This window comes from Orbicella faveolata, unplaced genomic scaffold, assembly GCF_042242905.1.
Source record: "Orbicella faveolata isolate gen_17 unplaced genomic scaffold, um_ofav_v1 contig_24, whole genome shotgun sequence".
Lineage (NCBI taxonomy): Eukaryota > Metazoa > Cnidaria > Anthozoa > Scleractinia > Merulinidae > Orbicella > Orbicella faveolata.
This window is the reverse complement of record NW_028301552.1, coordinates 20,272,416-20,287,607: the sequence shown is the minus strand read 5'-3', so window position 1 is coordinate 20,287,607 and position 15,192 is coordinate 20,272,416. Positions and strand designations below refer to the sequence as shown.

At 37.0% G+C, this 15,192-nt stretch overlaps 1 protein-coding gene across 1 annotated transcript in view; it reads right to left on the bottom strand.

Moving 5' to 3' along the window:
* Window positions 1-14,606, bottom strand: part of LOC110057105 (sodium channel protein 1 brain-like) — a 36,437-nt gene extending 21,831 nt beyond the window's left edge. Inside the window, exons 1-8 of the mRNA XM_089291274.1 lie at window positions 14,460-14,606; window positions 13,384-13,441; window positions 4,493-4,815; window positions 3,643-3,794; window positions 3,045-3,125; window positions 2,211-2,339; window positions 1,483-1,574; window positions 545-739 (exon numbers count right to left, since the gene is read on the bottom strand). Of these exons, the coding sequence (XP_089147400.1) occupies window positions 545-739; window positions 1,483-1,574; window positions 2,211-2,339; window positions 3,045-3,125; window positions 3,643-3,794; window positions 4,493-4,804 (961 nt within the window). The 5' untranslated portion in view covers window positions 4,805-4,815; window positions 13,384-13,441; window positions 14,460-14,606. The remainder of the gene's footprint in view (window positions 1-544; window positions 740-1,482; window positions 1,575-2,210; window positions 2,340-3,044; window positions 3,126-3,642; window positions 3,795-4,492; window positions 4,816-13,383; window positions 13,442-14,459) is intronic.
* Window positions 14,607-15,192: the final 586 nt, after the last annotated feature.

The window sequence follows — 15,192 nt, the reverse complement described above, 5'->3', positions numbered from 1 at the left end:
TTAAGAATATTGGAGCATTTGATATATTTATTACGTTAGACTTAAAGATAAATAGCTATCCTATGCCTGAGTAAAATTTAACAGTAACTGATTAAATTTCAACTACGAGCGCTTCGTCTTTCTGTGTTATTTGGGCCATGCCATTGGGCGGAAAACGCACTTTGACCGCATTTTCAAACTTTCGAATTTTTTTCGAAAATAAAAAAGCCCTGGAACTTAAAATTATGATTTTTGAAAACAGCTCACCAAAGGGTATCTTGAGGCAAAATATGAGCAATGTGCCAAAATAGTCGCTGTCGCAAGATTCTCAATGCTCTCAGGCAATAGCTCTTAACACTTATTCTATACCTTAAAATGTTTCAAATGTTGCACCTGAATTTATCTTACTGTTCACTGAGCTGGCAAAGCTCTAAGGGCCCAAATCATTCATTTAAACCCTCAGTGTTAGGTTCTAAAGAGGGTTTTCTAGTAGTAGGAAACATGGAAGCTCAAAAAAATGATGAGCCCAGCACAAAATAGCTATTCAGTTTAACTAAGTGCTTACTTTCATTTTGAAGATAATCATTGAAATCTATCGTGAAGTTCACAGGCATGTCACGAACACACTTGTTCCTCAATTCTCCCACAAACAGCTGCAGTCCAATGAGCGCCATGACAGCGAGGAAGAACAAAAACAAAACCAAGACATCGCTCAAGAGCTTCAGTGAACGGAGTAGCGTGTTCACCATCGCCCGGAGACCTAAAATATAAACAAAAAAGGGTATTATGGACCTGCATTGTTTCCAAATCAGACTGACTTGAATGTGATACCTTCATGAAACATGATGCACTACGTTAAAAATTGACTGGGGATTTTAAGACGATTCTATGTGTATCATTAAACGATTTTCAAATGTTATTAAAACCAGCAATTGTATTTCAAAATTAACGACACGTACTTAAACTGCTAACAAACTAAGTTGTGTTTTGGACGAGATTATACCACACAATGTTTACAAAGAAAAATACAGAAGAAAAAGAAAAACAACAATGAAACTGTCAGGGCTATAAAGCTGAAAACTCCCCAGCCGAGGACAACAGCATGTGCTTTGGGCTGGCTTGTGATCAGCTATGAGCCTTGAGACCTAAGCAAATTTGCCATGAACCATGGGGGATGACACTCGCAGAGCATCTGTGTATCAGTGTGTGCTATAACTGACGGCGAATTATCGGGTCAGCTTGTCAAAATGACGGGAATAACATATGATTAGCTACAATGTGCTATCACCTCCTCTCTTTGGAGTGGTAAAACCCTTCGAGTCCTCAATGAGACATATGGACATTTCTACAATATCCAGCGGGGCCTCATAGTCGCATCAGGCCTCCCCTAAGAGGTATATTGTACCTAAAATGGCTTAGTCAAATCCAACTAACTTCTATCATGAAATGTATCTTAACACACGTTAGCTCACAGACTCTGGTGGAATAACATAAGACACTCACCTGAAACAACAGAGATAGTCCTCAGAGCCCGCAGTACCCGTACCGTGCGGATGGCCGTGAAGCTCACAATGTTTGGAGCAATGGTTATGTACCTTCGAAATTAAAACAATTAGCAAATTTAGTGAGACTTATGGCAGATGAGACAGAAACACATTTATGCCGTGGCTGGAGGCGGGGGTGGCAAGAACCTCCTCCCTATTGTAGAAACTACGTTGATTCGACAATTTCCGATGGGAAACTTGTTGTTGATCGATAAACAACTTAGAGTGCTAATGCTACTTCTTATTGGGCAATCGGTAATAATCGGAAATTCTTTGGGCAGCCTGCTAGATGATGATATGCCATTGAGCGAGCGTGGCTCTTCTTCCACAAGTACCTTTGGTTGCAGATTGGCGTAATCATTAGTCAGTAACATAGTGTAGAGAGTCTTTCCACCCGGCCAGGAGAATATATTGACCCTATTAAGTTGTTGGGGAACAAGAAGAGCCTGCGATGCGGTAGCATCTGATCTCAACATTCTCAAAATTATGGCAATTTCTTTAATCGTTTTATGGTACAACGAAAACCAAGGTAAATCACCAAGGAGGATTAGCTCTGTTTTAGATGAAGTATGTTTCAGTAAAAGGGCAATGGAAAAAATCAGCGCGGTACAAATGCAAGGCCGTCGACAGCAACTGGCTGGGCAAGACACAAATTGAATACAGGCCTTGAGCAGTCCTTGCACTTACCCCAAAACGACGACAATGAAGTCCAGACAGTTCCAGGGATCTCTGAGGTAAGCGTAATTATGGAGAATAAATCCACGTGATATTATCTTTAAAATCATCTCCATTGTATATATTGCTGTAAACACGTACCTGCCATCAAAGAAACATACGCTTATGCTAAACTGCATAAAAAGCAATTCATCATGAAAACGACAATTGGGAAAGACAAGGTTTTCTTCCGGGTTAATACGACTAAGTACACTCAGCTATAAAGAAATGCTGGTTAATAAACAAAGGATGCCCAGAAAGTTGTTGCTTCGATTAGCCTTATCGTTAACATGACGCCAAGAATATTGCGGGCAGAAGCTACAAAATTACCTCACATATATGATAGAATATATAGTAATGCGAGTGAGGAAAGTTATCCGTGAGAAAGGCTACTGCAGTAATGTTTTGAATATCAATTCAAATTCTTCTAGCTCTTTCCTTTAGTAATCCGTCCTTCTACTCCCATGTTTTTTTATGTTCACTCAAACGAGATGGAGGCTAACTCGATAACCTTGCGGTTCTATCTGAGCCTCCATGCACAAACTATATACCATTGTCACCTTTAATTGTTAGATACGTATCTTTTTTTCTTTTTTATGCTAATATTGTAATTTCAGAATGTAAGTGCAAAATAAAATGAAGTTGAAGTTGAAGTTCAATAAAGAGGATATATCAACGGAATAGCCGTTTAAACGAGAAGCTACATCTATTTCTCTTTGCTTATAGGTATGCAGCGGGATTGACTTTGCTTTCACATTCGCTGATGCTGCAAACCGACGTAATACTACGTAATGATTTAGCACTTACTCGGCTTCCTCTGGTGGATCTTTAAACGCAAGAAACACACAGTTTATTAGTATCACCACGATCACAATCATCTCAAAATATCTTTAATCTCAAATTAAGGAAGAAACTATAAAGCGTTTGGTTCGTATTTATAGTATAAACAAAAACTAGTTTAGTCAGCACCTACAGACATGTATGACAGCTAATAGTGCCACAAATCAGTCAAAAGACAAAGAGAAAGCATGTAACCTGGAAACAGAGCATGAAAATTCTCTTGAGTCAAATCAGAATTATTTTGCTATTAATCAAAATAACGAATCTTCGTTCTGATTGGTTGCAGCACCAGTGCTCGAGATTCTCTTTGGTGGAACATAGACAATTCTACTTTGTAACTTAATTATTCCAAATACGCTTTATTGTAAGAAATAATGGACCGTTAACTAGGTTCCCGCGCGACGAAGCAAAAACCAAATTTTGCATCTCCTTCGATTGACCTGATTGGTTGGAGTTGAGACCTCAACAAAAAATTATTGGAGAGCTACCTATAAATTAGTAGCTTTAACTTAAATTAGCTTTAACTATTTTATTCCCCTTAGATGGATTTGGTTTTAAAGGATACTGGTTCGTGACGACACTGATAGTCCACCGTCTAAGAGGCTGCAGAGGTCCAAAGAGCCACAACGAACGTGCTTTGTTAAACCGAAACACGTGCTGAATACGGGATGTTGTCCCATACTGACGCAATACAAGAAAGGTGTCATCGGCAGGTATCTAAGTGACATAAAATAAATTATGGCAACCAATGTTTGAGGTTGCGTGTGTAATTATATGTAAAGTTATTTTACATGAGACAGTATACCGTTCCGTTACATGGACCAAATACTACAAAGTGCAAAACTTCAGGTGTAGGAAACTGGATTGACGAATAATCAAGGATCAGAATTTTCAAAAAACTATTTTTTTCCACTGGGAAACTGAAGAGCCTTTTGAAAGGAGGAACTAATCAGGTGATGTGATGATAAAGTCAACTGCGAAGAACAGTGTGGGCACAGGTACAGTTGGTAGTTTGAAGCTTTTGAGTACTCAAAATGATGAAATTCGAATCACCTATTTGGCAAAGCTGTTCCATTAACATGTTAATAATGGGGCTCGTTTAATGATAGTGAAGCTAGTTTTCGCGTCTCCAGACTACCTTTCGAGTGGCCATGGCCATGGGATAGTTTTAAGTCAATAAACAAGAACACTATCTTAAAAGAATTAGCAGTTTTTTTCCGAAAACGTTCGGCGGAGGTCTAGCTTATTTCTTTCAATGTGGTAGAGGCAAACTTCTCATTTTTTTTAAGAATAAAAATTAGTCTTTACTTCCTCTCCGGAATTAACATTTTGCAAAGTTAACTAACCAGACCTAATCTGCAAATCAATAAATTAAATCTTTAATTTGTACCAAATTACAAATTATTTGTACTCACGTTGTTACTTGTTGCGTCATAATCCTCTAAAGGCATGTTCAAGAAGTAGCTTGGATCTGGCAAAGCTTGTGGTTTTGCGTCTTCGGAGCCATCTGTGTTGCCTATCTCTAGAGCTTGGGAATCGGCTTCACATACCGCTAAGGCGTGTATCTCCGCAAGGTCCGCCAAACTAGCGAACGTCACCACCTTCTTTCGCCGTCGAGAGCTCACTGCAGATTTCTCATCAGGGGCAACCACGTTAATCGTGGGGATGTGCTCGTCATCCTCGTCCCTGGTCATATTGGTAGGTTGCAAATTGCCGACCCAAGACATGAACCCCGTGTCTGAGTGACCAAGATGGAGAAGAGAGATGGAAATCATGATATTAATTGATTATACGATTAGATACCCATTTCGCGTTTATTTTCGTTTAGCTAATCGGCCAGCGCTATATGTCCTATATCTGTGACTGTTACACCTCGTTTAAGTGCTACGATGCGTTTACAAGCACGAATACAAGAAAAGGTTATGATTTGATACAACGTAAATACTAATGCAAGAAACTTGATCACAAATTTCTCCAGTTCATGTAATGGCGTTTCTTTTGGGTTTCTACAATGTGGACACCGCCAATTGGAGCACCGCCATATGCTTATTATTATTCTTGTTGTTATTTTCAAATTTCGAATAAACTCTATGAATAACTTATACGTGGTTTGAAATATCACCCGGCTAGGAATACTTTATGCACGCATCATCAGGATATATGCCATTTATCACATGTAGAAACATTTGTATTTGCATTATGGTCAACTACATGTGGCCCGAACGCGTTATGTTTCACTGAGGAAAATTAATTTTGAGAACAATGCTTTCGAAAAAACAACCACTGTCGTGAAACTGACACAACCGTAATTTGCCAAATTGCATTAATTACTAACTGAAAGAGACCAAAGTATCGACTTTGAAGTTATGTTTAAAACACAAATTCTAGTGATACATTAGGTCAGCGAATTTTATGATATATCGCGATCTCATTGAACCAAGACTTAATTAAATGCACTTAATTAAATATATTGTATATTAATTAAACTCCTTAGCAAATTTATTATTTTTATTCAAAGACATCAGAATTAGAGAATTTTAAAATAATTGGGAAAGCAACCTGTGAGGCAAAAGGAAGTTATATATAAGCTAGCATTTATTCCGCTAATCTATGCCGTTGAGAATATTTTTTGTTATATGCCTTTCTCAGCAATAATGTAAACTCCAAACAGACAGCCCCCTAAAAACATGATTTCAATAGCCCGGTTATTAAATTTGCGTCTTTGACTTGCTTATTCATTACGTATTTTCTCGTAATAATGATTTCTCGTGGACGATAAAAATTGTTCCCCACCTTGGCTAGTCAAAACAGAATTTCAAAGAGTGTCGTGCAGAATTGACCAAGGTCGTAATAAATTGAAAATCTGAAATTTCTTTATTGTTGCAGCTGGTGTACCTGGTGTGAGCTGAGCTGTATTATTTAGCCATGCCTGACAGGAGATCAGAAAAAAATTAAATGAAAAATCTTTCAAGAAAGATTTAGTGGCCATAAAGGGTTTAAAATTTTATAGCTTGCAAAAACATCTGGTTTGGAATCGTTGATATCCTGCTTACGAGTGAGAGATCGAAAGACAACCAGGGAATTTCTCGTGAGTACGTACGTTTTTATAATTTGTCCATGTTGTGCGCATATTACCGATTCAAACTTTAATGTGATTGTAACGTTTCAGACAGCCACATTAACTCACAGGAACAGAACTCATTCGGAAACTTTGCCCAAACAATCAACTCATAACAGTATTCGTCGAGCGCTGGGGACTCAACAGCCTCGGGTAGGTGTTACTGAAGTAACGAGGGTGTTTAAAGTGAACTATAATGTTATAAATGAACCGATAAAATATATCTACAAGACACAATAGCGATATTGATTACCGCGTTTTTAGTAGTTGATTTATAAATTGTTGAGTACCTATATGGTTTAGAAGTCAGTTGCAGCAGATAATTATAAATATATGAGATATCTTTTGAAATATAATAAGCCACCGGTTTCTATATGACGAAAATAAAAGCTTTCGGTGTTGCGGTTTTAGCAAAAGAGAAATACGAATATTGGCGAAAGAAGTAGCCAACGAACATAATATCAGAGTAGCAGTATTTCAGTTCTCCAAAAAATGTTGTTTGTAAAATCTTTCGTCACAACAGCAAATAATTAAACGAAGATTAATTTTAAAGTTGCTCTGTTCTGAGGTAAAAGCTGATTTGCTGGAGCGGTTCACAACTACTTCTTATAGCGAAGAACGTGAGTGCCGTCATTTAACGGGTGGTTTGATGAATAGCGCATGCAGGATTTGCTAACATTGCATTCTAAAAAAATGCAAAACTATTACCAGTAAAATCCTGAAAAAAAAAAAAAATCAGTTTTTAACAACTTCTTGTTTTAAAAAAAGGACAAAAGAAGAAATGACGGAACACTTCAATCCGAGCATCAACTTCAGTTGTGGCCTATAAACAAAAAGGACTAATTGATATGGAAATTGTTCATGGCCGAATGAATTGTTGACATGCATGAATCAAATCGACAAGTAGCTGCTCCGCTGTAATGTACATGTAAACCCTGAATTCCAGAACAGAAAATTGAAAGATATCAAAGAAGATAAACTTACATGTAAACTGCCGTCAAGACTTTTAACAGTAACGCTATTGCTCAGTCTTATCGTTCTGAGCAATATCGCGAGGACTCTGATATTACTAAAGGTTTTGATTCCTTTTTTCAAATTAATTAATCACTGTCTAACAATTTCGTGTCACATCGCATTTAATAGTCACATTTACATATCCGCTGACTCAGTCAAACCTCAAAGAAGGTTTTTAATGTTTTTCTAATGTCTTATTCAATTTCACTTGGTTAACAAGAGCAACTACCGCCATTTCATGTTTGTTTACACAAGAGGATTAACTAAGGAGCCAAAAATCCCCCATAAGCCCTAATAGCTATGAGCCCTTAAGCCTATGTCTCGTTTAAAGTATTGCTTCCGATGGGGTTGGTGAACTTAACATCGAAGGTTCCTAGAAGATATGAATCTCATTCCACTGACTGGGAAGTAAAGTCAGACACTCTTTGCATGGACTGGTAAACTATGAGTATGAATGTAACAATCCTTCTTGTTTTTTTTTGTTTTTTGTTGTTGTTGTTGTTGATTTGCATTGTTTTGTTTCTTTTGTAATTTAATTCAGTTTCACTTGGTGAACAAGAGCAAATACTAGCTTTTCATTTTTTTTATTTCTACGGGAGGATTAACCAAAGAGCCAAGAATCCACAATAATCCCTCAGTCACGAGTATATTTCGTTTAAAGTATTACTTCCGATTATTAAGTTTGAGGTTTAAGAAATTAATATCGAAGGACTCAATGGAGATATGAATCTCATTCCACCGACTGAGCCGATGTAAAGCTAGACACTCTGCACGCATGGACTGGTAAACTATGAGTATGAATTTTTGTTTTGTTGTGTTTTGTATTTGTAATTTAAACGCAGAGAGAGCCTGGCGACCAAAATCCATATAAAAACTATCTATCAATTCAATATTTAAGAATTTACTTAGTTTTGTTAGAAATTTGCTTCTTACACAATAATGCAGGTGGACAAGTCTCGAAATATGCATCAAAGCTAATTTCACCGATATATGAAATAAAAAACAGCGTTTGATCCAATAAAAAAACACAACTCTCCAAATATAATACATAGCATGATATGAACAAACAATAATGGTCAAAAATCTGTGTTATTATCCGTGCAAGGTCCTTTGATGGGATTATCTTCAGCTGTTTACAGGGATTTTTTTCCAATTGAAATTCTATCTCATATCAATCCAAAAATATTATCTGTCTCTCCTCTTCTTCATTCCAATAAAATGGCAACCTAAGTGAAGATTTTACAACAGTTGAAAATTTGGTAGAGCTTAAACGTATTCTTGCAAATAACAATTTTCACTATTAAACTATCAAAAACGGGCGAAAAAATAAAATTTTGTAAGGATTAATGGGTTTTGGTTTTTCTAAATGTGAAAGCAGGCATGTCACTCAAAAGCCATGTTAATGTAAAACAGAATACAGATAAATCTTTTGCCTAACAAAAAGACGGACTTACGTGCAAATAATTAAACAAACAAACAAACAAATATTGTTAAGCGTTTAGTACACGGTCACGTGTACTCTGGTAGGAATTATGCAATCCCTCGTGTGGCACAACGAACTCACAGAATTTGTATTATCAATTTGCAGTACGTTTATTTTAGAGCTTTGTCTAACCGAGACGCCAGCTGAAGTGTTCAGCTATATCCCCGCAAGGTTTCATCCAATTAATTCAACGTCCGTGAAAACATCACCGCCAGATCCATTCCATTCAAAGTAATTTAAACCCCGAAAACGCTCATGTAAGGCTACGCCCAATATGTTTAAGTGACTTCAGAATTGGCAGCTTTCAGTTATAAGACATCCGGCTTACGTTTCACTTTCCACTTATTCTGCACTGCAAGGAAAGTATATTTTCCGTTGAACTTTTTTAAAATTTGCACCTGTTAAGATGGGTAGGCTTGAGTGTTTTGACTATTGTATTCTCTTTTTCGCGAAGCTAGCAAAAAGATGAGATAACGCCGCCATAAATAATTTAAAAAGCTGTCGATTAATAGTTTGAAACAGGCGCATCGATAGAGATAACAAATTGATGTACTGTATCTCTTGCACGTGGTTGGTCAAGCGGTCAAACAAGCACCGATAAGCCTGAAATAATGCCGAATATTTAATTCATGTTACCCAACAAATAGTTGGTAATATCTACTCCTTAAAGATTTCACTTGTGACCATATCAGTATTTTGGGTGAATTCAGACTAGAGAACGATCTGTAAAAACCGTGCAGCTTGGACATGGGCGCTTCGCTTCAGTTTTATGTAGGAATTTTAGTCGATGTAATATATTATACCGTATCCGGCAGGCAGGCAGGCAGATGATAGAGTGTTGATTAATTAAGAAGAGTCCCTCCGTGAGCCATTTAGTAAGACGTTATTACATACCCGCTAGGTACAGGTAGCAATACAAGTAAATTGATCGATCGATCTTTGAATTTTACCTTCGCTTTGATTTCCGTGTTATTCCAGTGGCACGGATGAAGAGAGCCGAAGAGCCGAAGACTCGCAATCATATGCTTCCAATATTTAGACATTTTACAAAAAGTATGGTATATTTGGCCTGCAGCACGAAGTGACTAAGACCAGAACTTATTCAATTGTGCCACAGAGTATTTGTTTGGGCGTTATATAGTACCGACAACACGCCATGAAACTGCCATTTATCAAATCGTTGCGCTAAAATAAAAGTCCTAAATGCTATTTCAAATGCTTGAAAACCGATTAACTATATTTACTGGCGAGTGCTAGAAACCCATGCAGCCTTTGTTAGTAAGTTTCTCAGACGAGCAATTCAAACATATCGTAAAATTATTGCTCTGCATGACCTGACAATTATGTCGCTTTTAAATTGGCCCCAGACCGTGAAAAGAACGATTAATTTGACCTGTAATGCCAAATAGTCCTGAATTGTCACGCTTTATAGAGAATGTTTGGGGTTAAGAAATTTTTAGTTGCTAATATTGACAGATACATACGCAAAGAGAATCACTAAAGTGTAAAGAAAGCAGTCTCTTTTTAAGTATTATTTACATACCGCCCAAGCTAAAAAAAAGGTTTATACGAGTACTTACCCTGGAGGCCTCCATAAAAATTAATCAAATACGTTAAAATAGGCTATATTTCTTGGCCAATTGGGTGAGGGAATACGTAGAAAAGAATTCATATTGATGATTTTTGATTGACGTTTACGTGTATCTTACATTTACGAACACAATTCATGTACGGAAGCTAACGCATTTCTCACAGAGTGCATTTGTTTGTCTTATTATACTCGAAATAGTCACGAAACAGCGTTCCTTTATATTTTATATTTTTTAGAAGTAATTTTAGAGTCCTACGACATTTTGCGGCGTAGTGAGAAGATTGAGGACTATAAACCGTCTTGAAGAAGTTTGCGTTACACTGAGCAGAGAATCATGGAAAAATCGAAAATCTGAAGTAAGTGGATTCAGTTACGCAATTTTTGTGTGTGTGTGTTAAGTAACTCTTGTCGGGCGCACTTGTTTATTTTCTTGATACATATACGTTTGTTTTGGTTAGTTATCACGGAAACATTTCATTTATTTGAGATACTTCAGGCTCTATTTATCTCCAAGTGGACTGTTATCCTGACTACGGCTTGCATCAGCTGCCAATGTCTTGGAACTGGTGTTTTAACAGTTTTTCGACTTGTTGCCTTATTGCGTAAACCTTCCTTTCAGTTTAAATTATAACGCGCATAGCAAATTGCAAAGCGAGAAAGCTTCTCTTGACCATCCTAATAGCACTCTAGCAGCCATTTTTATACTGAAATTGAAACAAAAATGTTTACTTTTTTGTTCCGTGGTAAAAACACGAAATTATACCAAGATGTAATGACATACGTTTGTAACAAAACTTAGGTCCATCGAAAATCTCTCACAATACAAGATGATCTGAATCTCTACTGCGCCTGCCACACAAATTTATACATCTTGTCTAGAAACATAAGTTTTAGCGACGAATAAGTGCCGCTCCGTGGCCACACGCGACCAGAAACACGCGACAAGGTACCTCATTGGGTCAGTGAACTGGTAGAATAGTGCCATTAGCGTCTTCTTATAATACCTGGGCTGAATGTCAAACGAGTTTATCTCAAGAATTGCCCTTTCTCGATCAACTACGATCGACTAGCTTTCGCGGATGTTTCAAACGAAGACATTTTGTTATTAAATCGGCCATGTTCTTTGAAGTGCAAACTAAATGTCTAATCAGGGAGTCTTAAATATTAATTCATGCATGCCGAGTGCGAACCTTTAATTCCAACAGCCTAGGGCACTTTCAGGTTCGTAGAAATGGCATAAGTTCAAAATATGAAGTTCATATATTTTGACACAAAAAGAAACAAATTATTTTTCCTTTATTTGCCCACCCGGTCAATGCTGCTGCGTGACAAAAAGTATTTTAAAGCTCGGAATCATTTTGATCAAGATTAATTACGAATACGCCGTCTGTGAAAGGGGTCAGGTGTCATTACTAATAGCTACAATAGCAAGAATGTAAATGACATATAAAATACAGAACTTTCTTTTTTTAAAAAAGGATACTAAGTAGTTTCGTATTCTCGTTGTTGGAATCACTTTCAAAAAGATTTTACTAAAGGAACTTGGAATATCGCTAATAAAAAGTTCATAAATTAAAACTGGACTCTAAGCACTTCCTGTTTGGTCTTCTTAAAAATCGTTAACGCTTATTTTAGAATTGTATACTTCCGGAAAAAATGTCTTGTTAATCATAAGTTCTTTCTTTTGATGCCAATGCTCTTGAAAATTGCGGGAAAAGTCATAGAAGTGGGTTTTTAGTGAGTCTGTTCGCTGCTAGAAGTACCTTGTTAAAGATACAAGATAGTGAACAGAAAAGACCGATAATTGATGTGTTTTCAAAACAGCATATAAAGAGGAATCCAGGGTTTTAACAATATCCCATTTATGTGGTCCATCCGTCTTCCCACTGAGAAGCCGGAGCTTACAAATACTGGCATGCTGCTTTTGACGATTTTCTTTTTCTTCTTCTTCTTCTTTTATTTTATTTTACTTTATTTTATTTTATTTTATTTTATTTATTTGTTTGCTTCTATGGTGTCTTTACGTCACACACTATCCGCGGTTAACATCTGATTTTAATGATTTCTAAGCTACTTCTGTGAAATTTTCCTTACAGCTGAGTAACATCGTTGGCCGGAATCTCGGAAAAATATAGCCTGTATTTTTTCGAGCTTGAATCGTGGTCTCCGGTCTCTGCCCTCTCGACATAATCTTACAACTTTTCGGTCTTATTTTCTTCTTGGGTATTTTAAACTATTATTTTCAAAGGTTCCCTTCCTCGCAATTCCTCGCGAAAGGAAACATATTTTGTCGCTGCACATTCAACATGTCACAAAGAAAATAGAGCATACTGGTGTACCGCTCTCTCATGGCGCTAGGCGAGGGTCATCAGCGTATTTGGCGTTTAAATCTGTTCTTTGGCTTTTAAAAGACGACGTGGCTTTGATTTCCTTATATGGTTAATAGAATAAATTTGCACACTTACGAAATAACATAACACTTGTTTTAGCCCCTTGTTTATAGTCTATGGTTTGTTAGCTAATAGGAGCTTACACGTTATAATTCATCAATTACAACTGGAAAACATTTTCTTCCTAGAATGAGCCACAAATTTCTCAAATAATACATAGTTAAAAAAAGAAATTGTGATAGCAAGAGTACGGCTGTAAAAGCGCTCGCCAACATCGCATATTTCTGCTGTTGTTTTGAGATCTTCCAATATTCCGGGAACTCTATAGCATTCATTACTCTATGAACTGACAATATGAAAATAAAAATTTATTTTCCTTACCTTATTTTATACAATGAACGCTCGCCAGAAATAATTTCTGTTTCGATACTCTTATCATTCATAGCAGTTTCCAGGCAATCACAAAGTGTGAACTATTATATCTTGCTTACTGAGAAAACACCAATCAGTATAGGCTTGAGACATTCAAGATGGTGAAAGTGTACGATTGTGCTTTGTGGTCCGTTTGTGTTTTGAGTGATGCGACATCAGGGCGATTTATGAGTACATTTGGTAACCATAATATGATTTATGCCATACTGTCTTTATTAGAGTTGGCAGCGTCCTAGAAATTGTATTTGGTATTCTATCTAGCGATAATTCCTAGGTACCTTAATGGAGGATGTCTTTAAAACGAATCACTGGCAAATTAAGACTTCTCAGAAGTTCCTGTGAAACGAAAAGTACAGTAAATTGTTTATTTCCAAGGCTTTTAAGTTTTTTCTTTTTGCCTGAAAAAAAAAGGTGCCTTACTTTACTTTAATGTGGTCTTATATCGAAACACTTTTTTCTCCCGGAACAAAGCTGACGAAACAATTCCAACTTGGTCCGGGGTAATGTCGATGGTTTCGCATAACTATTTAATCAACTTTGTTCTGTGGAAGAGTGGAAGGAGGAGACATTTAAACAAGAAAATTGTTTGGTTTTGTTGTTTTTCTTTCGAAAAGTCATTTATTTGAAAAAAGTCAATGAAACCATCCCTGATAGGCTAGAAATGATTAAAACTCGATTTTATTTGGAAGGATCACTCATGTAGGGAACAAAAAATCTTACAACCGACACATATTAATCAGTAAAAGATTCCAATTAGTGGTTGATTAACACAATTAAGATTGCCAAGGCCGAAACTTTCAAATCACTCTCCTTAAGATGCGATCCATCTCGCGAAAATAACTTCGTTAGAGGGGAATAATGTTTAAGTGCCACGCGATTACAAAACGCGGTTACAGTATTCGGAAATCTCGTGTTTGATCTTAAACATCAATATTCTTAAATTTCATTTTCGAATCTCTTTAAAAACGCTGTTCGGACGGCCTAACAGAAATGTTTCATTCGTAAAATTATCCTTTGCATTCGGCTTAAAAATCAGTAAATTTCGGTCACGAAGCGACACATAGGCGAGTGAAGTATATTTGACACTAAAAAAACTACAAGCATATTTTTTCAAACTGCGCAAAATAGTGACATTTGACCGGTTTTGTGAAAAAGATTCCCTGCACCACGTAAGATGCTCTTCTTTAGGTCTCCCATTGCAGTGAGACATGGTTTCTTTGGTCTTGTAACTGGAAGCCATGATCATTTCGAATAACATGCACTTACATTTGGCTGAATGCCTAAGCTGTCCGCCGCTTTGTTAGGCTACCAATAACAGAAGTTAGATAAACGAATTCAGTCATATTGACGATACCTGAAGGAATTCCTCGGATCCACAGGTCAAATGTGAAGATCATGAATCCATTCCTCTTGGATTCAAAGACATGTTACCTTCATCACTGTTTGAGGAAAATGAATATCATGACAGCTTTTTAATTCATATTGGGATTACCCCGTGGCCGCTAAAATAGATTTCATCACTAGGTGTTGACTCGGAATATTATTTGCGGTTTAGAAAAGAGTTGCCCAGGTTATAGACAAAAATCCCTAGCCAATGATAGTTCGCGCTACAAGGGCGCCGAAAATTGGTGTTATTTTGTTCCTATTTGCACGAACAATTCAGCACTCCAATTTGCAAATCACCTGGGAATCAACTTTCAGTTTGAAAGAAAAACGTCGCTGAAATCAATGTTAGTGTGAAAGAGATCACCACGTGAAAATCGGACTTTGTTTTCGTTGTGTGGTGTTTATCGCATGTTATCATTTAGTGCATTAAATATTGATCGGCTCCTCGAGACTTTGGGCGTCGAAGACTCGTTACAGTGAACAGCGACATGCATTACAAGTCCATTAGATCATTGGGTCGTTTATTGGCGTTTCCACGTATCCGACTGGTTAATAACTCTTGATAATTCACCTGCAAGTCAAAGCATTCTTTTCTTGTTCTTACCTGTCAAACTAAGTACACAATTCATATCAATAAACAAGCTACCGTATTTCCTCGACTAAGAGCCCCGACATGCATGTCGATGTGAACATTTTTGTGG